General features: G+C 34.8%; 4 protein-coding genes across 10 annotated transcripts; 3 read left to right on the top strand and 1 right to left on the bottom strand.

Annotated features, from left to right (window-relative positions):
- Positions 1 to 206: 206 nt before the first annotated feature.
- On the top strand, positions 207 to 5,287 carry LOC132312243 (zinc finger CCCH domain-containing protein 18-like). 6 transcript variants are annotated; one of them, XM_059810533.1, is made up of 8 exons: positions 207 to 428; positions 1,232 to 2,170; positions 2,270 to 2,443; positions 2,534 to 2,713; positions 3,315 to 3,391; positions 3,706 to 3,867; positions 3,999 to 4,128; positions 4,702 to 5,287. In XM_059810533.1, exons 2-8 carry the CDS (start codon positions 1,245 to 1,247, stop codon positions 4,775 to 4,777), a joined length of 1,725 nt encoding a protein of 574 aa, XP_059666516.1. In that variant the 5' UTR covers positions 207 to 428; positions 1,232 to 1,244; the 3' UTR covers positions 4,778 to 5,287. The 6 variants fall into 6 exon arrangements, with proteins under 6 accessions (XP_059666516.1, XP_059666512.1, XP_059666514.1 ...); XM_059810529.1 differs by having other exon boundaries at positions 208 to 428; positions 3,697 to 3,867; XM_059810531.1 differs by having other exon boundaries at positions 209 to 428; positions 2,276 to 2,443; positions 3,697 to 3,867.
- Positions 5,288 to 8,349: 3,062 nt separating this feature from the next.
- LOC132312244 (transcription termination factor MTERF9, chloroplastic) lies at positions 8,350 to 14,703 on the bottom strand. Of its 2 annotated transcripts, none has more exons than XM_059810535.1 (7): positions 14,337 to 14,703; positions 12,404 to 12,464; positions 12,213 to 12,337; positions 11,427 to 12,119; positions 10,337 to 10,909; positions 9,914 to 10,043; positions 8,350 to 8,890 (listed from the first exon to the last, which is right to left on the bottom strand). In XM_059810535.1, exons 1-5 carry the CDS (start codon positions 14,649 to 14,651, stop codon positions 10,595 to 10,597), a joined length of 1,509 nt encoding a protein of 502 aa, XP_059666518.1. In that variant the 5' UTR covers positions 14,652 to 14,703; the 3' UTR covers positions 8,350 to 8,890; positions 9,914 to 10,043; positions 10,337 to 10,594. The 2 variants fall into 2 exon arrangements, with proteins under 2 accessions (XP_059666518.1, XP_059666519.1); XM_059810536.1 differs by having other exon boundaries at positions 12,431 to 12,464.
- A 1,112-nt stretch (positions 14,704 to 15,815) lies between these two features.
- Positions 15,816 to 16,455, top strand: LOC132312242 (uncharacterized). The gene is made up of 2 exons (XM_059810528.1): positions 15,816 to 16,054; positions 16,171 to 16,455. The coding sequence occupies exons 1-2, from the start codon at positions 15,817 to 15,819 to the stop codon at positions 16,317 to 16,319; spliced, it is 387 nt and encodes a 128-aa protein (XP_059666511.1). The 5' UTR covers position 15,816; the 3' UTR covers positions 16,320 to 16,455.
- Positions 16,456 to 22,053: 5,598 nt separating this feature from the next.
- Positions 22,054 to 24,152, top strand: LOC132312241 (uncharacterized). Its single transcript, XM_059810526.1, has 4 exons — positions 22,054 to 22,450; positions 22,993 to 23,042; positions 23,338 to 23,422; positions 23,720 to 24,152. Exons 1-4 carry the CDS (start codon positions 22,210 to 22,212, stop codon positions 23,764 to 23,766), a joined length of 423 nt encoding a protein of 140 aa, XP_059666509.1. The 5' UTR covers positions 22,054 to 22,209; the 3' UTR covers positions 23,767 to 24,152.
- The last annotated feature ends 1,214 nt before the right edge of the window (positions 24,153 to 25,366 follow it).

Below are 25,366 nucleotides of genomic sequence, written 5' to 3'. Positions count from 1 at the left end.
ATATATATATATTGCCTGGGTTATCTTAATTAAAGAGGGGCATATATGTAATAATAGTCCGAGCAGTCCTCAACAAATTCGTAAATCTAGGAAAATTTTTATTTAATTGTATAACAAATTTATTTTCTAATATAGATTTTTTAATTAGTAAAATTATAGTAAGAAATGAAGTCCATTTCTATATAAATTAATAATATTGATATAAAACTGATGATACTGCGACTCTTTAAAACACCATTTCTGGAATATTACTTGCTGTGATTAAGATGTTTCCTTTGCAGAGGATTGAAGGCATGAGGGCGCGGAGAGAGAGTTCAGAGAGAGAAAAAGAGTGATGCAGAGAGAGAGAGAGAGTGGTGTGTGTCTCCATATTTGTCGTTTTGAGTTCTGACTTTCATTTCTCTACTGGAGACAGAAATATTTAGTGGGTATGTATGATTTGTTCTTAGTTCTTTTTTTTTTTTTTTTTGCTATATAATCTTTTTTCCTTCATGGGTTTTCTTAAAAATTAGTGTTTTTGTTTTTTGTTTTTTTGTTTTCTTAAGATTTAGTTTTCTGGTTGTGTTCTGACTTTATTTTGTAGGGTTTGAGAAGTGTTATTTTTGTTGTAGTGCTTCCTCTTCATTTTTTCTCGTTTTGATATTTATATATTATTATTATTATTTTATTTTCATAACTTATATAGTGGAAGAAATTTGTCTTTATAAAGAGTAATCTCTTTATGATTAGTTTTTGTATGAATGATCTATTAGGAAATAGTCGTGATATTTTAATATGTGATTTTCGTGCAGAAAATGTGTTGATTCTTTATTTTTAGATTCATAAAGAAGTCCTCTGACACACCCTTATACAGCTTTATTTGGACTTCCATTTTTGTTAAAATACTTCCTTCTCTAGTTTGGAAAATTTGAAAACGTAAAGAAATATAAAATTTACAGGGAATACACACACTCACTTTGAACTTCTGACAAGAAAGCAGAACCCTAAATGTAGAAGTTGAATGTCTTGAGTTGTGTTGCCTTTTTTTTTTTTTTTTTTGGCTGAATTTTTATGGGTTAGTTTTATAAGATCTGTCATTTTTTATTTTATTTTATTTTATGTTATTCTTGTTGAACTGTTCTATAATCATCTATTTTCTCTTATTTCATTGCTATGTTTTTGTTCTTTAGGAACCATATTTTATTTGAATATTATGTTTGTTTTGTCTAATCCTGTTGTGTTCAATATATAGTACTAGATATGAAATGGATTCTTTCGAGGCTTCAAGAGTTCTCTACAGTAGGATCCGGAAATTAGAACCAGAGAATGTTACAAATAAGATAATTGGGTATCTTCTTTTAAAACATGGTGAACAGGAAATGATTCGGTTTGCTTTTGGACCTGACCATTTAATCCTCAACTTGATACATAAAACCAAATTTCAACTTTGTTTAGGCTCAAAAACTGTAGGGTCACCTCCAATTTCACCTTCTGTGAACCCAATCCCCATTTCGACTTTTCCCCTTCCATATACTCCTTTGTCACCGGCTTCCTCTCATTCTTTTTCATCCCCGAAGCACCCTACACATAATTCGGATTTCATACCATTGTGCTACTCGGATTCGACCTTTGAAGATTATAGGCTCCAAAACATGTTGTTGGAGGATCAACTAGAACCTCTTAAATCAGGAATTTCAGGTTATCCAAATGATTACTACTATCCTGTGTTTGACAATATGAGTGTGAGAAGCAGGCTATATTCAGAAGCTACATTGGGCAGCAGTTTAAGTGTGAGGTGCGGCCCACGATCTCTAAGCCTGTCGGAGTTCCCGGTCAAGACTTGTCACTATTTCAATAAGGGGTTTTGTAAGCATGGAAGTAGCTGTAGGTACTTCCATGGACAATCCTTTCCGGAGGACTTCTCTCATATGTTTGGTCTATCTCCGTTTGAAGATCAACTTATCTCACCTGGGTCACTTGAAAAGTTAGAATTAGAAATCACTGAGCTGCTGAAATCGAGAGGAGGTAACCCTGTTTCAATAGCCTCTCTGCCCATGATGTACTATGAGAAATATGGGAAGACTCTTCAAGCTGAAGGATACCTCACTGAGAGCCAAAGACATGGTAAAGCTGGGTATAGTTTGACAAGACTTCTTGCTCGATTGAAGAACAGTATTCGGCTTATTGACAGGTGTATTTTTTATTTATCTTTCAGGGCATTCTCTATATGTGCTTTTTTAGTTGATGATACATATTAAACAATGTGTAAATGTTTTTCCTCGTGGTTAAGTTACAGGCCTCATGGGCAGCATTCAGTAATTTTGATGGAAGATGCACCGAAATATATGGAAGATCGGAGTGAAAGAAATGACCCTGGTCCAATTGTTAGTGGGTCACGGCAGATATATCTAACTTTTCCAGCGGAAAGCACTTTTACAGAGGAAGATGTCACCAATTACTTCAAGTACTTCAATCTCGAACTCCCGGTTTTTTGTGCTCAATTAATCATTCAGCATTCAAGATTTATTAAATTATTATTATTATTTTTTTGTAGTACCTTTGGGCCAGTTCATGATGTAAGAATTCCTTGCCAACAGAAACGGATGTTTGGATTTGTTACTTTTGTTAGTGCAGATACTGTGAAAATGATTTTGTCAAAGGGAAACCCACATTATGTTTGTGGGACTCGTGTTCTTGTGAAACCTTACAGGGAAAAATCAAAGCTCATTGACAGGTAATTTTTTCCTCGTCTTTTTCACCTTTGACAAAAAAAAAAAAAAAAAAAAAAATGAAGAAAAAAAAAAGAAAAAAAGAAAAAGAAAAAGAAAAAACCACTTCAATGTCTCGTTTTAGTTAGTACTTCTTATGGGTTCATAGGTTCTGCAACAACGGGTACTCCAATAAAATAGACTAACTATGCCTGTCTTTTTTGCTCTTTAAGACCTATATATCACTTGTTAGTTTTAATTTTTATTTGACAGAAAAAATAAATTTATCACATGTTATTTTGAAAGTATGACCTATATATGATGTTGGGATTATGTTTATATGCTGTTCAATGTATTTATGGATACAATATTGCTAAAACTGTGCTTGTTTCGGACGCCCTTGGGGCCAACCCTGGGAGTTTCCCAGTAATTGCCTGGTGCATGTGGGATGGCCCATACTATAATTGCTCATGAAAATTGTATGGTTTCTAGAAAATATTTCATGTTGTCTCATGCCATCGGTTGCTCGATGACTTGAGAATGCTTTTCCTACCCTCTGTAATTCTAATAATGCATCTCTCCATCGCTCCCTCTCACACGCATATATGCTGCTTTATTTTAATGCAGGAAGTACTCCGAGAAATTTGAGCCTCCATTATATTACCATTCACACCATATGTACATGGATTCTGAGCTTCACTCAAGTAAGAGTTCTGAATGTGCTGTCAAATTTTCATACACTGAAATCCAAATGCAATCATATCACTTCATTGTGTGTCCAGATATTTTTAGGGTGACCCTAAAGACTATATGCAAATTACTGTATATTGTATGCTCTTGTACAACCAATTTCTGCTGGAAACGTTTTTGGGAGTAATAGTAGGATGTAGATCTTCTCATTGTCTATGTAGATTTCTACCATTACTACAAAATTATCTTCGGCCTTATTGTTTCTTCTTGTGTACACCATTAGCATTTCTATATTATCTCATATCGAGTTTTCTTTTAGGACCAACAGGATGGGAATCCCCTAGATTGCTCAGGAAGCAGCTTATGGAGGAGCATGAACTGGCCCTTGAACTTGGGAGAAGGCGTCTCTCAGAGCTGCAGGTAGCACAAAAACCTCAGGCCAATCAATCTTATATTGACTACTCCATGGATGAGCTGAAAGCCTCAGAAGGTCTGTTACTGTATTTATTTATTTGTTATTTTGCATTCTTCCCATCTTTCTTCATTTGCTTTTCCATCATCACTTTCTTTTGTTCCTCTCCCTGGTTATTTATTTATTTTGGTTCCTTATTATAACCATAGTTTGTGCAGATCATTCCAAGTTCCCATCAGCTGAACGTTTCAACCACCTGCTAGATGTTCTGAGCGGTGGCTCCACAAGTGATGACAACCCCAAGCATGTGGTTGGTAGTTGCAGCACTGACCAGGAGAGGTATGAGTAAACCTCTACTAGGATGCCTCTTTTTAGCACTTATGGCTTGAGGTTTACCGTTTACTTGCTGTTAATGATATGGATTCTTTCATTTCTTTTTCCGTGGGTACCGTGGTGTTCCTATCTTTCGCTCCTTGACAATCACCATTACTTGCACCACATTAATCCGAAGATTCCAATTATTTATCTTTTTAATCCTTTTCTTGTTTGGTCTTCTCAGTCATCCAACTTAACTAACTTCATCTCTCCTGCACTTACATCCTGGCCATTTCTCACTATCATCATACCAAATGACCTTTTGAAGTAGATAAAAATAATCTTTGTCCCCTTGCTTTGAATCCAACAACAAAAATGGTTACATTGGATTCAGTTCTGATTGTTTACCCTAGTTTGCTCCATAGTTATTTTGTTGAAAGTCCTTACATAGGTCACATGGTCTTTATCGCTTCATATTGTCAATGGCTTGGTTTGCATAGGACATCGAACAAGTAATCATTGTTTCTCACAGTAAGTAAGCTTGACACCGAGTTTCTGAAATGGGTGTTTTTTTTTGGTTGTCTTCACTTAAAACAGCAATCAAGGACTTGATCTCCCCGAGAGCCCATTTGCTGCATCTCCAATGGAAAGCAATGTATCTACAGCTATATAGGCTATACAAAGAAGAATTACAGTTTATAGGGTAGTGGTTTTGAAAGGGAACATCTTTGATTTGCCACATTCAACTCTTTTACGCTAATTCTAAACTCGATCATCAATCAATCAAAAGTTCCTGGCGAGTACATACTAGGTAAGGAAGAAGCATTTCCTCCCGTTTACAAAGAAGAATATAACACAGAAAGGTACATGTAGGAAGCTTTTTCTTTGTTAATGTTAATCACAGAAAGAAGGCAAAGAGGTTTGGATGTGTAGAGAGAATTTAACGTAGTCGTTAGTTAATGAAAGAAGCTAGTATATGTGGAGGGTTTCAGAGAGGTTAAAATAGTGTTTAGAATCTCTGCAACACAGAGCAACTGATGAAAAATTTTACCTTGAAACACAAGGGTTAGTAGCAATTTATGATGTTGCATTTTGTTTTTCGCTCCGTGGTTTTCTGTTCAAAGTCCTATCTATCTTTGTGGTGAATCAAAAATACTAAATGAACAGCTGAATAGTTGTGTTATCTGTGTGTGTGCGCGCGCGCGCTTTTTTTAATTTATATTTCTTCATTGCCCATTTGTTATAACTTTACTACTTTTTAGGTGTATATATTTTCAAAATAATGTCAAAGCTATCTTCAATCCTTTTCTTTATTCAGTCATCTGAGTAATTGTGTAAGCGCACAAGTAGAAATGTTTTGGATTAGGGATTTGATAGATAACATTGAAATAGTATTTGAGCTTTCAGTTTTAATTGGTTTCATGTTTACCATTTGAGTTTCAAATGAGAGGGTCTGTACCCTAGTGTTCATGGCTGCTCATGCCTGCAAAAGGGGGGAGCAGTAACATTGGAGCTTTCACCTTCTCTCTCTGTGGTAAAAAAAGGCAGCAAAACACCCCTTCAATGCGAAATGAAGTGAATGTATTATTCCATTTTTGCCCTTTTAACATTTCGAAAATGTACCCCCTTGCTATTGTTTTATTAATTTTCAAATTTTAACCCCTTTTAAAAAAAAATTTAAAAAAAAAAAAAAAGAAAACCTCAACCCAACAACCCTCTCTCTTTCTATGTTTCTCCCTCGCACACAATTTTGCCCCTCCAATTTTTAACCTGTCTCCATGTAAATATATCATATCCCATATTTGTGTATGCATATCCCATATTTGTGTATGCATGTATATAATTGATGTTGTGTGGCATAAAAGGAGGGTTGAATGAAAAATTGGGTTGTATTTTAAAACAGAGCTTTATATCATAAAAGCGTTAATGCCAAAAAAAACCATTGTTATATAAAAAATGTGTAATTGGCCCATGTTGTTTGATACACTCTCTTACCTATTTCAATTTGTGCATAAGGATAAAAGTGGGTAATTGTACAAAAAAATGCCTAAATTACCCTTGGTGTATAAAAATAAAAAACAAAAAAACGTGTTTTCTCTCCCCTTTGCAGCTAGGCAGTACATATCTCTTTCAGGAAATGGGGAAGCTGCTACTATTGAAAACAATTTTATACTTTTCTTATATTATTGTAAATAAAATAAATAAATAAATAATCTTAACCTATTATGAATTAGGATGTATTGGTACAAAACGCAAAACAAACGAACAGAGTGGCAGAGAGACTTGACTTCATATGTTTTAGTGTGAAGATGGTTTCCAGCTACACAAATTGAAGTATCAAGCTCCTCGTTCTTTCAGAAACCATGCTCAGATTTATCTTCTCACCTCAACATCATAAATTATACAATTACACAGTTTCTATATAACGAGAATACTCACCGCAACATCGTAAATGGGCTGCCATATTCGATTACTGCGGTTGTTACAACTTAAATAAGAAAGAGGAATCTGATGATCGGCTGCTGCAAAACTTAAAAAAAAGATGATCTGGAACCTTACCACCTATTTGCATTAAAAGGTAGCTAATTTGGAGAGACAAATATGAAGTGAGAGAGCTAAGGGACAAGCAAAGAAACAAGTATTGGTTGTGTGAACTATAATTTTTGTCCCGCATCATGTTGTGTGAACTCTCCCTATTTGGAGCTAAGGGACAAGCAAAGACTTGACTTCATATGTTGTGTGAACTCTCCCTATTTAACCATAAAATAAAAATAATTTTTTTTTATACCTTTGAGGAGTTAAATAAATTATTTAATACATCTTTCAATTCAAGAGTACTCTTCTAGTGAGATGATCCTCTTAGGAGCATTAGAAATATATTTATTATTACTAACTAAGTACTTGCACACATTTCACAAAGAAAAATGATTCTTAGCCGATTACTAAAAGTGAATTATCTGACCTACAAACTTTGATTAGTCATATATGCAAAATATAAGCAACACCTTTCACCTTCTTATATTTAATAAAGATGGTTATTTGATAAAAATGACAAACCAAAACTTGTAGTTCATACAATTCAATATTATCAAGCTTTCTTCTTTTCTTTCTAATAGGAGTTGTATGCAATAAATACAGTATTACATTGCTTGATTTGGATATCCGAAGGGTTAAATTTTCGTCCCGCATCATGTAATAATTTCTCATTTCATACATACGTGCGTAATTCTATCATGCTAGTTGTGCAACACATTACACATACTATCATAACAAGATCAAAACAATAACATTAAACTTAAGCTAAATGTATAGGAGTCATCAAGTTGATCATCTGAGGGCTAAAGGTCATCAGCTATATTAAACAAGAAATCATTCTTGTGGTGTTTCAGTTTTATCAAACAAGTAACTTATTTCTCTCATCTCTTAACAAAATCAAACTGGTCACACACACACACACACACGAATGAGCAAGTCAAATGTATATCATACACATCTACAAAAGTATCACAAGAAAAAGTATAGTTTGAATAAAGACAGGTTTCAACCTTCACGAAAAGACTATCCAACCCAACCTCTTTTATGAATGGTGAACTTTAAGGGGACCACCACTCAGAAAAGCACAATGTAGTTGAGTATGAGATCAAAATGAGCCTGTCTATAGCATTTCATTCATTGTCTAAAAACTTAAAAAACAAAGAACAGCAAAACTTCTCAGATATAAATATATGTCCCATTCATACTATTGTTGGTATAAATGTCTATACACTTCATATCCATTCTTTCAATTCCTATTGATCATGTCTATACATGCATGTTTGTGAACAGACAACTCATTTATTAGGATTCAGTAAGTTTTGTAACTCCTTTTTCTTTTCTCTAAATCATTCTTGAGATTGATCTCAAACTCAATTCGAGCAAGGCTAAATGAGCTTAACTTGAGATTCCTCAAGAACAGAACTCAAGCAAAGCTCGATAACCATCATCAACCTTCCAAATACCCTGCTTTGAATTCAGTCCTAATGTAACACTAGAACACACCCCACTTTCGGTTAAACATATATATACTCAGGTGTGAATTAAGATATGAAAACTAACGTTTTATATTCATAAGGAAACCAAAATGCGTAACATTTCTTTTTGTAAGGTTAAGAAGATGAAAAGAAAAAATACAACTGCAATTTATCACTAAGGAAGCAAACATATCTAATTTTTACTTTTCTTGGGGGTGGGGGAAGCAAACATAACTAGAGCATTTCTGTAAATTAATAAACTGTGAAACAAAACAGATTGCCCCAATGTCATTGGCTGAACATTTGAATCATTTTCCTCAACTCAGACTAGCCAAAAATCAAACAAAACATAAATAAAAACTAATAATATTGCACAGTTACGCATTCAGGCAAAGAAAGCACCAACTTATGATTTTATTTTATTTTATTTATTTATTTTTTTTCTCAGGGAAAAAATCAGAAGTTGGTGCTTTTAAAAATGAACTTTTCTGCTTTACATGTACGATGAGGAAAAAAAAGGAAACAAGAATCAACAGTATCGTACAAGTTACAAGCTAATACACCTTCCTCAATGCCCAGTCTCAAAGGCAGAACATGAAACAAAAGCACATCTCAATTACCTAACAAAGATATGAAATTAAGTAAAACAGCTTAAGAGAAGCGAAAAAAAGAAAAAATAAACAAGTGGCTCACCAACCAAAAGAGAGCAGCATTTAAAACTTGATACTTCAGGGCTATGCTCCAGAGAAGTTGCAGTTCCAAACAAAAAAAAAGACCTGAAGTGAGTTAAGGTAAACATTAGGAAACAGTCATAACCAGCATAGAAAGATCTGAGACAGATGCCTTATTATAAAACACTTTACATTAAGATTTAACAAACCATCTTACTTCTACCAGCACAACTTGGATAAGCTAACCATATCCAATCCAATTTGTACACAGGTCCAGACAACATTTTTTAAAGCTCGAGTGGGGCCAGGTTGTAAAATTCAAACCTAAATTAAATTCAGGTAATATACAGGGCAATTGGAACCCAGTACGAGCTTAACCTGATCAATTTTTACAAGGTTGTTCCATGGATGGTTGTTGAACTTGTGATGTATGAGAAAATAATGATCTATGGAATTCATTCATTTATTCTAGTAAACAGAATTCTCAACTTAAAAGGGATTATGAAAGAAGATGATTGTCCCTTTCTTTGTTTGTCTAACTCATAGAATTGTTGTTTTACTAGGCTTCCAAATAATTTGTTTTATTGAGACAGAAGGGTTCTTCGAGCTGCTGTCAGTCCAAACCAACCCAATTTTCAATCCGAACTTCTTAATCTGAGTTCAAATTTTTTTAGGGTAGGCTGGACTTGGATTGAAGGTTGGTTGTGATGGGCTTAGATTGAAGATCACTTGAGTGGAGTCCAGGTCTCTTGGCTAACCTCTCAAGTCTCAACTTGACCAACCCACATAAGTTGAGTGTTCAAGCCCCGGTGGAGGCATAATATGTGTGTTTTCACCCCTATTTTATTCATACCCTTTGCAACAAATATTTCACCAGTTCATGGTAGAAGAAACCTAAAATATCCGTTTGGTATATAAATAAAATGTGACTACCCATTCATGAAGGCACACATAATAATCTTCTAATAATATAAATTTTCACCACTATGCAAAAGAATTATCTAATGTTAGTGGCCACAGTTTTGCAGCTGAGATACTGCCAGAATGCTATCATAATTTGAATTTTCATGCCTGCAGAATGAAATCAATCGTCTCATTGACTTGACAGTTCAAAGAGTAAGAACCAACCTTGAAAACTTGGGTTTGGCATTGATGTCATTTGATGTTCATGATCACCTTAAGTTTGTAAAGAATCCATTTTTCTTGCCTTGCACCAAAAATGTATATGCTAAATGGGGAAACAAAACTGGACCAGTTCCTGACATAGATTAAAGAAGTGAAACAATTTCATATTACTAAGCATTCTGTGGTAAGGATAAATGAACCAATTCTAAGGAAATGAAAAAATCCAGATTCTATCTTACCGGGGGTTCATAGTGATTACGGACATCTGAGATTTACTTTAGATTCAATCTTACCGGGGAGTTCATAGTGATTTCATATTACTTTTCATATTACTAAGCATTATTTCTTTTCATATTACTAAGCATTCTGTGGTAAGGATAAATGAACCAATTCTAAGGAAATGAAACAATCCAGATTCTATCTTACCGGGGAGTTCATAGTGATTACGGACATCTGGGATTTACTTTAGAATCTCCTGATATTTCCGATTAAAATAATTATACTAGTTGCTGAAGTTGTCAGAGAGACCATTCTGCTCCTCCAAAACCCGTGTAAGTAGACTTGGGACGACTCGAAGTCAATATGTCATTATTTCTTTTCACATTTTTTTGTGAGCTCCTTGAGTAGTATTGTAGTAATCTCTGCCGAAATGGCGAAATGCCAAATATTTGTCCAAGTATGTTATTATTTCCTTTCATATTTTTGTGCGAACTCCTTGAGTAGTAATGTCTGCCGAAACGCCAAATATTTCTCCAAGCTTGTTTCAGCCCACTGCCGACAAAAGCATTCATCAGTCGGAACGAAGGAACTCAGAGGAAAAGGCCCCTTTGGAGCTTTCTTTAGGGAAACCAAAAACCTATGGCGGGGACGAATCCTCTGGTCTAGAGACAAGCTTAGGTATGTAGGATATTTGGTCAAGGATTGCACCTCATTTCGAAGTTCGTTGATCAAGTACATGTACTTCGGCTTCAGATTTCCCTCAAGTGACAGAGAGAATACCTGCATATACGATCAACATCATCTGAATAAATTATGACAAACAAACTTACATAAATCAAATAACATCCTACAGAATCACATGATAACATCAAGAGATGAACTGTGTTTTTTCTTAGAAAAATGCCAAACTTCCAGCTATAGTAAGCTGAATGACTTAGCCAACTAATTTATAGTGTTCCATTTCATTTAAAATGTTAAATAGGACCCTACTTGTGATATTACTTTGACGAATAAAATACATACGCATAGTTTAGTCTACTTATACTTTCGGACTATGTAACAGAATTCTTTTTCTTATTTATGGCAACATTTGTATATGTATCACATATACTCTCACATTTTAACACATATTCTGATAAGTATAAATTAAATTTTTTACTATGAGTGTTCTAAGAAAAAAGAAGACAAGAAGGAGGAGATCGAAACATTGAACCACTATTTGCATCATAAGCTCAAGTAACCCCAATTATATAAATTATACAGCAATAAACGTCAAAGTCCATAAGAGAAAGCTAACCTGCGTAAGGCTGGTCAATACTTTCAATATTTCAGAATTACGCATCCCTATACTCCTTAAAAAATTAATCCTTGGCAGTAATCCGTCCTCAATGCTGTAGTGAAGGAGTTGGGGATGTTTTCTCACCATCTTCACTATACTATCTCTGGGTGCTCCCAACTCCTTTGTAAGAAAATTAAATCGCGTGTTCCATGTGTTGTCAATCCGCTGAACCAGGATTTGAGGGCTCAGCTGCACCACTTTACTTAGATCATCCTTGTCAATACCAACCTCTTCAAGCAAGTACCTCACAGTGGGTTTTAACGAATTCTCCACACTATAAGAAAATAGGGATGGAGTGGCAGTGATTATCTGCCCTATTCTGGAGCCTTGAATTCCCAAACTCAACAAAAATGCAACATGGGATTTCAGATTGCGCTCCACTGTATACCCTAAAATTTGTGGTTGCCTCAAAAGTACCTTTTTAATGTCTTTATGTTTGACACCGACACTCAACAAGTACTCCAATCTTTCCTGTGCAGAACCCACATTAATCTGAAGAGAAGGCATATGCCTCTCATACATTTGAATAAAGTGTGATTCCTTAAGGCCAAAAGTGCTCAAGTAATCAAGAAGTGGAAACCATTTCTCATCTAAATCCAGTTCTTCTGACAGCCGCCGAAATCTGTTATTTGTAGATCTCCCAGCCTCCAGCTACAATCAGAAGAGAGGAGAAGGGGTGTTAAGTATGCCATTCCTTACCATCATAGTAAGATTTGACAGCTTAATTATGTTACCAAATAATACCTTTTTTCTACCGTCTGCACCTAAGTAAGCAGTATTCTGCCGTTTTTTTGAAGTATGGTAAAAGTTGCGAAGATTTCTCTTCTCTAAGGTGTTCGTGCCATTTTTCACCAAATGTTTGTGGCTGCCTGCACAAATAGATATAACCTTAGTCAATCTCAACCTAGAAACATTTTTTAAGTTTCAAGGCATACTTTGACTTGACTTGAATCTCTGTGTACCAGCATCAGATTCTTCCAATTCAGCAGACCCATCCTGGAGAAACACCCGTCGGTTAAAAAAACACAATGTAGACCAAGAAAAGCATACTTGTCTAAGTCAGCCTAATTGCCAAGAAACCTACTTAATGTGCCAGCAGCAAATATCACGTAAACAAATAAGGGGAACAACAAGTACACATGCCAGTAAGTTGAATCTGTTTGCATATGAAATCATAGCAAAGGTGCTTGCTGGTACACAATATTGCAATTTTCATTACTAGTACATGAATGCACAAAGAATCACCCAAGTTCTTAAGTTCAAATAGTTCCTTTTTTCCAAATAATTTTCATTTTATTTTCTTTATGACAAACTATGTAAACCCAAAGAAATTATAAAAAATTAATATGCAAAATTATTCTCTAAACAAAAATAATCTGAAATAATTCAATCAACCAGAACTAAAAGAACTTAACAAACTTAAAATTTCATCCTTTTTCTATGGTAAAATCTTACTTTTTTTTCCATGATATGAAAATTTTAGAATGAATAAAGATGGAATTTTTTAAAGGAAAAATGAAATTTTACTCCACTTAACATTTGGCTTAATTACAGAACTGATTTTATTTTTTATTTATTTTTATCAAATATCATTCTTTTAAAATAGTCCACGCAGGGTTCTTGTCTTGTTACTTTATTTCCCGGAATCAATTGATCCCTTGATCAAGTCGCCGAGACTATTCCAGTGAGTCCTCCTATGGCGAACAAAAAGATGGACCCCACGGCAAATAACATGTTTTGAATTGTATCAAACACAACACACATCCTCCCCCCCCCCCCCCCCCCCCCCCCCCCCCCCCCCTCTCCTCCTCTTGCTCTCATGGTAGCAATCCAACTAAAGATTTTGATTCCAATAGGGACAATTATGATCACAGTAGCTGCGGTGAAGTAGGCACAGGTATCAACATCTAAGGCCACAGTAAACATATGATGGAATATAAATTCGTGAGCACGTTTGCTTGAACTTTTGAAAACAAAAGGCAAAAAAACAAATTGCCATATGAAATTATATTTAATTCTAGTTTAATCGATATTAAATCAAAATTCTAAGTAAGTAGTAGATACATTTACTTAGAAATTTCCTGGCTTCAGCCATAGTTTCAGTACTGAGATAAATAGATAACACAAGGAAGGCATACTGATCATGTTTTGTTTTATAGTTACCTCCTCCAAAGAAATGGGCATACTTTTGAACTTCAACGCATTTTTTCATTCTTTTGGTTTCCGGGAGTACAGAGCAACTTAAGCAGAGTTGTGTTGGTATCCTTTGCTTATTTACATTATTGCTTTACGTCCAACAACATTGTGTGTGACTCAGTTTAACAACAAAGCAATAAGGTTGTAGATTTCATATCCAACACGAATATCCCCAATCAAAATTATAAATGATAATTTTCAATTTCCAAAATGAAAAAAATAATGAACTTCCATCCCAGAATTCGAGTTAAGATAATAATAATTAAGGCAGGCTTGAATAACAACTAAATCAAAAATTAGTGCCAAAGAAAATTGTTGATCAATTTCCAAGTACTGACTGGTAGTCATTTCTCTTCCCCTAAGAAATAGTGTTTATGTTGCATTCAAGAGTGCCCTCTTCCACACTTCATGATACTTCTATTTTTCCAAATACCATATTTGAAAGCCAAAGACCCAAAATCCTCAGTTTAATTTCGTCTTAGTTCCACACACATACATAAATCAACAAGGTCTCGTCCAATGTAAATTGAAAGACTCCTCTGTGTTTCTATATAGCAATTTAAAGTCCCCAAGAACACCAAATTCAAGAAGCTCTTAAATAAGAATCAAATAAAAGAAGGTGAGAATAAGAAAAATAACAAGTTGTGTGAGCTGAAGGAGTAGAAAACTCACATTAGAAAGCCAATCATCATCCGAATCGTCGTCGTTGTCTTCTTCTTCGTCGTCGCTATCGTAAGGGGACAGAGTCTGGCCGTACCTAGACCTGCGATTGGACTTGATAGTCTTAGGGTTGGAATGGGATGAGAGAACAAAAACCCTACTGGAATTGCCTCTTCTGGGTTTATCAACCCTTCCTCTTACACTGTTGTTGTTACTGTTGGAGAGTGGGTCTCCACCATTGAAATAGGAAGGGTGACCATAGAAAGAAGAAGAAGAAGAATGAGAGGAGCGAATGGGATTGAGTGGGTAGAGAGAGAAGACGGCCATTTTAGAGAGAGAATATTCCCAACAAGGAAAGACCTAATTCGAATATCTGCCAATGCTATCCAACTGGTTTATCTTGTTCCTTTCGCTTTCCATATTGATGATATTTTTCAACTACTAATTTTTACAGTTATACACTTTTTTTTAGCTCTATTTTGTAATTAGTTAGACGGGCGTTCGTTGGTAGTTGTAGGCTTATCGCTTATGCATTTTTACTGTTTTTTACAACGTCGCAACAATTTTATATTGCATATTATTTTTTTATAGATTGCTATACAAGTTATGACTTGATATATTTGTAGAGATCATGTGTACTCGTTTCTAAATTAAAATAATAATTTGATATATTTATAACAATTACATGATAATTTAAATTTTTTAAAGTATTCAAAACTCATCGACAGTGATTCTCATACTTAGAATTAAAAAAGGGATGCCGTAATGTGTCTCAATTCTCTAATAGATGGACATGTCAAATTCTCTCATTTTGTCACTCTAGTGATAAGGGAGACTAGCATTACTCATATAATAATTGTTTTTGACAAATAATAATAATTACTATAAAATTCTCTCTCATTTAAGACTGAAAAATAAAATCACACTATTTATTTTTGAAAGCAAACTGCCAACGCTTGACAACAGGGCAATGTCCCATCATCAAAACAACTGTGCTTTGTGTCACCTTGAAGAGCACCTTCAGTTCACCAATTTGAAAATTCTTGCAAGATAGATGCAGGTTCTACAGCACCTGATAGAAGGCAAACTCACCAATCAACGTACTGCGGAAGATTTGTCTCTCTCCTGTTGTTTCTCATATCTAGGAGGAACAATGACCAAATTTTCGAAGGAAAAACCTCATCACAATGCACAGTGCCGTGCGGTGAATTAGTCGGGTAAAGTCCTGGACACCCGGCTAATTTCTTGTCAGTTAATTCAAGGTATCTGTATGACTTTGGGGTTGGGCTTGCCTTTTATGGGCTGGTTTCATTTGTTGTTTCGGCCAAAGGCCCGCACTGTATCTTGTTCCTATTTATAAATTTGCTTAAATTTTCTTTAAAAAATAAAGTTCAACATTTTGGATCAAAATGCAATACAAGATGGGCCACTACTCACTAGGCCCATTTTGAAGTCTTACCCATAATTTAAATATTATGAATCAAAAGGCAATATGAAGTGGTCCATAGGCCACATTTCAATAGGCGAAGAGAAGACAAGAGTGAGGGTTGAAGGAAGGAAGCAAAGCAGAAGAAAGATGAACACAGACATCACAGCATCGGCAAAGCCAGAATACCCAGTCATAGATCGAAACCCTCCCTTCACCAAGACCGTTGCCAACTTCAACACCCTCGATTACCTACGCCTCCTCACCATCTCCGGCGTCTCCGTCACCGTCGGCTACCTCTCTGGTAATTACCTTTCTATGCACCAAACAGTCTCTCTCTCTCTCTATATATATATATATATGCATCATCTATATGTATGCACTTGTTAATTGTCGCAAATGGGTGTCATTGATTTACAGGAATTAAACCTAATATTAGGGGTCCTTCAATGGTGACTGGGGGTCTGATCGGTGTGATGGGCGGTTTCATGTACGCCTACCAGAATTCTGCTGGGAGGCTCATGGGTTTCTTCCCCAATGAAGGAGAGGTAGCTCGATACAGGAAATAGTAGAATTGTTTCTTCTGTTTTTCCTTATTTTTGATTTGGTAGGTAAACTAAAACGAACACCTTTGCTTGATTTCATGTTTCTGTATGAGGCATTTGGTCATATGCTATTAATAATCAGATTGTTGTTGTTGTTGTTGGTGGTGGTGGTGGTGGTGGTGGTGGTGCTTGTTTGATTTGAATTGTATGTTTTTGTTGCTTACCTTGTCTATGAGGCATTTTGATGCTATTAATCAACAGGTTGTTGTTATTGTTGCTTGTTCGGGTCGTTTGTTTTGAATTGTGCATTTGTTTTGATGGCTATTGCTTACCTTGTCTATGGGGCATTTTGATGCTATTGATCAACAGATTGTGCATTTGATTTCATTGTTTTGATGGCTGTTTACATTGTTTGCTCATCCCAACTCCCAACAATATCATTGTACCACAGAATCAAAATTGATGCTAAAGCGATGTTTTTATTATATTTAGGGTGGAATGCTGATCATCTATCTCAAATTCTGAAAATTGATGGTTTCTTGTAGATGATAATGGGAACTTATTTTGTTAAGAAAGATCTTTTGTGCCAATTAGTAAAACCCGCAAGCTGAGGTTAAATTCCTTTAGATGAAGACCAGATGAAGCAGATCTAGGTGCTCAAAAAATGAAAATTTCAATCGATTTTATTTTATAATTTTAAATTTCCTAGTTAACTACTATAAAACCTATAGCACATATGAAGTCAAATATTCGTTTGGTGGCTATAAAGTTTGTTCTCTGCAATTAAGTTAGTGTAGTTGAAAGTATGTATTACTCCATTCTCCATATTCACCATTGGTGTGGTTGATCTGAAAAATAGAAATGAGTCGTTGGTTCTGTTGCCTATGTTCATTATTTTTAGTTTGTGTCTAAGTTGATCCATATATGGCAATGCAATCCACACCAAAATCTGGGCATAACCATTGATAAACGAGCTATCCTTTAATTTCTCGACCATGAATTTATGATGGTGTTTAATGGGCTTGACCCCATGACAGAGAACCTCCTGCTTTCCTAGAGACAACCAATTGAGTTTTCAGGTAATTTTTTGATGCAAGGTAGCAATCTGTACAACCATTGTACTATTCCCATTCAGCTAAAAGAAAAGCAGAGCCTAAAGATAAGAACATGTAAGCTATGAAACGACTGAAAATTGTAATATAGATGAGAAAAGAGACGACTTTATTAAGTTGATGATTGAAAATAAGAATGAGCACCTTTCACAACCCAATTGGAAGATTATCAGACATAGGAGAGTCAACAGAAATTGGTTCCCAAGTATGCAAGGTAGACTGTTGCTGCACTAAGTAATAGGAAAAAAATCCTCATAGATGTTAGCTACGATTTTATTCATAGAAACATCTCTCGTAAAGCATTTCAGATCTCTTTAGACATGCTTATAACCGTAATATGAACACTAATAATAGGTTTCCTGCTATTCCACAGCCAAGTTGTACCTAATGCATTATCATCCATTCATTTTTCTGAGCACTTTCCATCACTAGGTATGGGTTTAGACAAAGTATACTAAAATCCTTTTGAGCACCCAGAGTCACGTTAAATGCTTACATGTAATTAGCCCCATCTATTTTGAAGTTGATGGTAGCATTCTGCATCCAACATTTTCATACGCGAACCTTGGTACTACTAGTACTACCTTCAGCCATGAAAGCTCCCACAAACCCTCCACAAAATATGCTACCCACTACTTGAGCAAACTACTACCTATAGTTTCTCAAAAAAATGTCCCATTCTCATCAAGGATTGCAACTCAAACTACAATAACATCTACAAGCCAGGCTCTCTCAGTCAGACTCTAATAAAACCCTTACGGTCCCACTTTTTCATTGGCCCCAGGCAACACACTTTATATATATTTTTATCTTTCATTCCTTCTTTTGTTCTTTTCTTTTTTGTTAAATGATCATTAATTTGCATGCTATTTATTATTATTTTGTTAAATGACCATTAATTAGCATGCTCTATGTTATATCACAATCATACTTATGGATCAAATTCTTCAATCTTATCAAATAGTAGATGGAATTCAGAAGTTTATGGATGTCGGTTGACTGCTTAAATCAATTGTGTCTAGTGCCTAATTCTGAATACTTATGATGATATAATATATGTTTAAAGTCAACATGATTATAACTTTTATTGTTTTACATTTTTAATGGAGTTTAATTTAGTTAATGAATATGCATATTAAAAGGGTGCATAATTTACTTGATCCCCTTAGTTGATATTTTAAAACACCATTTTAAAGAATTTGTTATTAGTTGTGTTGCATATTTTGAATTGTTCCGATTATACATTAATTTATATGAATTCGAATTCATATGCAAAGACAAGGTATATGTATATTGATTTAGCTAATTCATTGTTTTGATTTGCTTAAAAATTCATTTTCTTTTGATCTTGACTAGTTGGTGTTGCATCATTTATTGATTTAGTATACCTTATTTTGTGTTGCATCGTCTTTTCTCACGTTGTGCTTTGCGCTTAGGCTCTAAGAAATCTTAGGCAACTTAATGCCGCAAGTCTTTAGCAACTTGCAATCACCCCGAATAACCAATAGGTTTCGATCAAATAGATCCCACCATATACACATTCTATAAATGACAAACCACAACCATGACCATTAAAGCCGCATATAACTATATATTTTGACAACTTTACATGGAAGAATAGTAAAACTCACAGGTGAGGTGTTAAAACTAAACAAAACCTATTGCAATGAGATGGTATGGGTGGATTCTTCAGAGGGGAGTTTTCAGTCCACTCTTATTATCAGAATTTGATAGACAACTCAGATCCTATCTTCCATTGTAAAGGAATCTAGAAATCAAAATCCCTTTCTTTTTCTTAAACTATAGTATTAATATATTTATCAATGTCACAGGTCTAGAGTTTCTTCACTAGTTTGGCCACACATCTAGTCAATGGGTTGACAAGAGAAAACAATACTTCTATATTGTTTTACAAGACTTTCTCACTCCTAACTTCTTGGTTACAAATCCCACCACTCACCTATTTATAGATATCCTACCTATCCTCTAGAACTTTTCTCATTAATATCTACACCTCTCCAAATTTCCCTAATCACTGAATTTTCTACTCAATATCTACAGTCTTTCAACTCTCTCAACAATAGTCCACAATCTTCACATTAATCTGGAAGACTCTAGGACTCCATTCTACTCATGCCATGTAGAATCCTCCTCTACACTTGCATGTCACCTGTGGGGCATAGCCTCCATGCACAATTAGGCGGGCTTGACATCATGATAACTCATTGGAATTGCAAATATTAGGATAATATTGCAATATTATCAAGCAGACAAAAAGGTTTCACCTTTTAGAGAAATTCTATTTCCACAGCCTTTTTTGCTGTATTCACATGAAGGGAGGAATGTGAGAAAACTTTTTGGGCTTTAAAGTAGTCACTTCCCAAATTTTTTGAATTTGATTTGGATGAATGATGGTTTAGAATTTTGACTTGGAGTGTATTGTGATTGCAAGTTTTGATTCTGAAATTGTTTATCAGAAAAGGAAAAACAAATATATATATATATATATTTATATATTTATATTATTTTGCCAAAATGTTCGCTTGCCCCTTGATGTGCAGGAAAATATGTGCACACCTCAAATATTAACCGTAAGATTCCATTTGGCAGTTAAAAAGTTAAAAATGTAGTTTGTGGTTTTTATATCCAAATGTCCTTGCACACCACTTAGCAGGTGAACAGTCCTATTTTATGTTGAAAATTAGAGATTGATTTTGTTTATCATTTTTGAACTTGTGAACCCTATGGATTTATTAATCATCTGAATGCTCTTGAGCCCTGGTGTAAATGGTGTAATGTTTAAGTACCCAAGGAAATTTGAAATATCTGCATGTATAGTTTTGTTTATTTATGTATTTATTTTTGGTAAGTATAGTTTGAACTGGGAAGCTATAGAAATCGCATTTAGAAATCACATTTCCCTTAAAAGCTTTGTTGTTGCTGCTTTTAGAGTTTATGTCCTTGGAATATTTGAATAGTGAAATGGGATTCAAGTCAGAGTATTTAGTTAGTATTATAGCTTCCCCCAATTCAACAACTTTTTTCAAGTTATTGGTAATTAGTATCACTAGCTGTTTCAGTGTTATCTTTTGAGGTATCTTAAAAAGCAAAACGTTGACATGATTGGCTGATCATATCAAGACTCTCACCAGGTTGCACGGAACTAATGGAGTTATTACAATTTATGTGTAACATTGATCTGGAAACTTCATTTATCTGCAGCGGCCAAGAAAGTTGTTACGGTGGTGGTGGTGGTGGTGGTGGTGGTAGGTTAAACTCGGGGCAAAGATGTGTTTTAGCTGCTACTTTCACTCCATGCTTGCATGCTGCATTTTGTGTGTGCGCGTCTGCCTGTATTATTTTGTTGCAGAGGTGGGTGGGTTGAGTTTTATGTTTCATGGTGCAGAGAAAATATGTGTATGTGAAATGCAGCTTCAATGGCCAGATTTAAAATAAAATAAAAATGTTGCTTCATGGGAAGGATAGTAGAACACTGGACACTTTTTCCTTTTACCATTTTATTTTATTATTATTTTTTTTTAAGTAGGGGTAAATAGAAACAGGTAGCATTTAGTTTCATCCAATTTTGCAAAAATAAGATTTACCCTTGAAGAAAACTGGACACTTTTTCCTTTTACTTTTTTTATTTTTTTATTTTTTAAATAGGGGTAAATAGAAACTGGTAGCATTTAGTTTTCATCCAATTTTGCAAAAATAAGATTTACCCTTGAATTTTGGTTTTAGTGCTGAGTTTTTCTTCGTCACGTGTACTACTACAATTGTAGCCACAATTTATATTTCACATGGGTTGAAAGTGTTTGGGTCGGGTCAATCCTTTTTCTATTTTGCTTGGCAAATAATTATTAGTACTAATAAAAGAATAATACTATACATGGGAACTCTCTAAATTGATTAAATTTAAAATATTTTATTAGTAGGTTTCACAAGTGGGTTCTATAATCTATTTATAAAAAAAAGGCTTGAAAAGTGGGTCTTAAAAATTGTTCAAATACATTTGTTTTCTATAAAAAAAATGTACGCTAGCCCTTCAACTAGATGTTGATGTTCAAGTCCAATTATCAATTAATCAGTTTGTTCTAGTTTTCAAATTTCATCATCTCTAAAAATAAAAAAGAGAAATGCACATAACATTTGGCATTATTTTGCATAAAGTTTTTTTTTTTTTGTTTTACACTAAACTTCATTTGTGTCCTAATGTTAATAAATTTGATCTTTTACCATAACTAAGTAATTCTTTTTTTCATGTTAGAAATTCACACTCACTTTTAAAAAATTATTAGATAGTCCTAAATCATTAACACTGGATTGTTCGGTCAAGTTCGGCTCAATCTAAACGATTCGATTAAAAAAAGTGGACTCACAAAATTATAATAATAAATTAAGAATGTATTTCTTCAAATTTGAAATCATCCTTGTTTGGCTAAAAAACAAAGAAAAAATAAATGTTAATTGTATTATTATTTCTTTTTTTCAGTCCTATAAAACTAGAAAATTACTAACAAACTTAAAACTTTATGATTTATCTTAGATTAATGCTCGGGGTAAATTCGTCATAAAGGATTTAATATAATGTGGTGTGGTGCCAAAGCCAACCCAATCGGAGCCACACGATCCGATCCAACTGTGTGGTTGGCGCGAACCCATAACGAATCGACGTGCTTCAATTCGAACGCCACTCTCTCAAATACTCAGTCCATCTCCATTAATGACAGATTACACGCCGACCACCTAAACGCCATCGTTTCGTCGACCGGTCTTTGTTACTCTGTGAAAGCCAACTTATGGAGACTTCAATTTCTTCACCGTTTGTGGTCTCTCCGATTTCCAAGCCATTACTGTCCAGAAGCAAAGTAGCAGAGCATCCCAAACATGCCGTCCATTTCATTTGTAGAGAGAGAAACAATCGACTCATCAAAACCCATCAATTCGATACGGCAAGAATAGCTGCCATTAACGATGTTTCGGCTGTGACAGACCCAGCTCAGGCGGGAATCACCTGGCAAATCGTCGTTGGCACTTTGGGTAATATCATATCTCCCAGTATGCTCTGTTTGGTCGCCAAGAAAATTATAGAGAAAAGAAAACTAACCAATTGGGTTTTTATGGCTTTAGTTTTTGAATTTTTTTTAAATCATTATTTGGGACAATATTTTGGCTTATTTCAAGCGAGTTTCGCAACTTATGTAGACCGAATCCACATAAATTTGTCACGTCTTCCTAATTCTGTTTTTCTCTCCAGTTTCTTAGAAACCAAACAGTGGCTATATGCTCTGGTTGGTCACTAAGAAAATGATAGAGAATAAATTTTAATTAGGGTTTTTCTATGTTTAGATATTAAAATTTCATTAAATATTAGGGACACCGATTTGGCCTAGTTGAAGCGAGTTTCTCAATTTTTGGAAACCAAAAGCACATAAATTCATCAAATTCTTATATCCCTTTTTATCTGTCACCACTTTCTTAGGAACCAAACAATGGCTAATTTTTTGGTCTATCTTTACACTTTCTTTTGTCTATGAATTTGATTTACTATATTTACTAAAATTTCGGTGAGAATTGTGCAGCTGGTGTAACCCCTTTTGTGGTGGCAGGCATCGAATTCAGCAAAAGAATTGTAAGTTCATATTTTTAGTCTTATTGAGTCAATCACTGTTTGATCACCTCTTTGACACTTGAAATGAATTGAAAGGAAAGTGTATGCTAAACTTAATAGTAAAATTTTTCTGAATGACCATCATAATGTGTTCGGAATGCTTCGAGAGAGAAAGAACTAATCTCTTTAAACAACAATGATATTGCATTATTTATCACATGGGTCTTTTAACATGAGACTAGATTACTTTTGTCCAATTTTGGTCGTGTATGTGAATCATGTTTTATGTATTAAAGACTTTACAATGTAATGACAGGTAGCTCAAAAGAGGTGTGGGGTATGTGGAGGTTCCGGACTGGTTCTGAGGGACAACAAGTACTATTTCCGATGCCCTAGCTGCGGTATGATTTAATTTTACATTGCACTTCAATATAAAGTTTTTCTGATGATCATGATACTTCCCAAAAACCAAAATTTTATCAATGGAGGAAGAATATCACCATTTTTGTTCAGTAAGATACCAAAGTGGATTATCGACTCATTCCATACTAGAAATAATCGCGGGAAATCCTTTGATAACATGGATTCGTATCTTACTTTGTTAGTTTGTCTTCTTGCTTTCTAAATGATGCTAATATCAACTCTTCTATCTTGGTGAGTTGAATAACATATCTTTCTTTACCGGGTTTTTTTGGCAGGTGGATTTCTCCCGTGGCAGTCATGGAAAAGATTTTTCTCTGGTTAAAGTCCTTTTTATCTCCAACCGTTCGTAACATTTCTGATTTCCAAATGGTTAATCAATAGCTTCCGTTGTTACGCATTTCTATGTTGCAAAAAGAATATATATATATATATATATATATATATATATATATATATATATATACATTTTCGAGCATGCCTTGTATACGTTCTTGGTTTATACATTTTGTTAGTATTTTACATAGCCACCAATGGAACAGTTATACCTTTCATCATAGTTGCAAAGAAATTGTATACAGAAGTTTATTTTTTATTCTTTTTTTTTTTCCCCGGAAAGTCCGGAAGTTTAAATTTGCTTGAACAGTTATTACATGTATGAAATTGAATAAGATTTGAATGAAAATACTACGCTTTAGGACTTCTATAGAACTCGGACTCGGTTTTGTAGTGTAATATTGTGATGTACCAAGTTAGCTGATATACTTTGATAGGCTGCATATGTTTATTGTCTCCTTAATGATCTCTCTTTTTTTTTTTTGACAGACTTTATGTTAAAAAACTGGATAAAATATGTTTTGGTAGTTTATATATGTAGTTAAGTGCTAAAGAGAAATACCAGGTTATCAAAGTGTTTTTTTGTTTTCCCCTCTTTGGGTAGAAATAGAATCACATACCTGTGCTAGGACGAAGATTTGAGAATCACGAATTATAATATAGGAGCACTGGAGAACATTGAAGTGTGACTGTACCTCGATTGCGGAATTGTGATTTAGATGAACTTGCTGTTCTTCGAACTGTTGATAGCTCGTGTTTAGTGAGAAAGGCATTACGAAGGCTTAACAAAGTAAGAATCATGAGGTAGTTGATATTTGAAATGGCGAAGAAAGATAATCAATCGCTTCTTGTTTAAGTTTCATTCTATTAGGCATTCCTGTTGCTTCACCATTCAATGGCTGTCGTTGGTTTGCTATACTTCCTTTCGGCTGCAATGTCCGGATTAGCTTACTGGTTGGAAAGGTTAGGGTTGCTTCATTCTGTAGAAACTAGGTCGAATATAAGGAAAAATGACTACCTCGCCTTTGGAGGAGCAACTCCAATGGAATAGCCTAATGGAAAAGAGTCACCTCACTAGATGGAGGTTGGGATTCGAATTTGAATCCCTTTGAGGCCACACTCAGAAATTGTTCTAGTAATTGTTCGGTGCATGCTGCATGTGCGTGGTGATGAGTTATGGGGTGCTTCAAGAAGCCGGACACATAAAAGTCTTAGCATAGATGCTCATAACTTGCCCAAAAGTAGAAAAAATGAATGTGTTGTCAACCTAATGGCAGTAGTTGTCTTGTGCCAGTGTAGTCCAATATTCATCACTTGAGTTTTCTATTTGTGAGGCCTCTAGAGCACTTCATAACACATACAATCCCTCATCCCACTTGCACCAAACACGAAACAGTTACAGAAAAAATTCCCGTCAACTTTCAGGATATGAGGTGAGAGTCCCGGTCATTGGACAATCGCCAAGGGTTAGTCTTCAGCCAATATGGCCGAGTGAATTTGAACAGCAGAAATGAAGGACTTTTGAACAATTGCATGGATGATGATGAACCCTAGTCTTGAAATTCCTTTTTCTTGAAAATTTTGCTTGT

This window comes from Cornus florida, unplaced genomic scaffold, assembly GCF_030987335.1.
Source record: "Cornus florida cultivar Cherokee Brave unplaced genomic scaffold, ASM3098733v1 CherokeeBrave_3.0.0_Hap2_Chr06, whole genome shotgun sequence".
Taxonomy (NCBI): Eukaryota; Viridiplantae; Streptophyta; class Magnoliopsida; order Cornales; family Cornaceae; genus Cornus; species Cornus florida.
The sequence above is the reverse complement of the archived record's forward strand: the minus strand, read 5'-3'. Positions and strand labels throughout refer to the sequence as shown.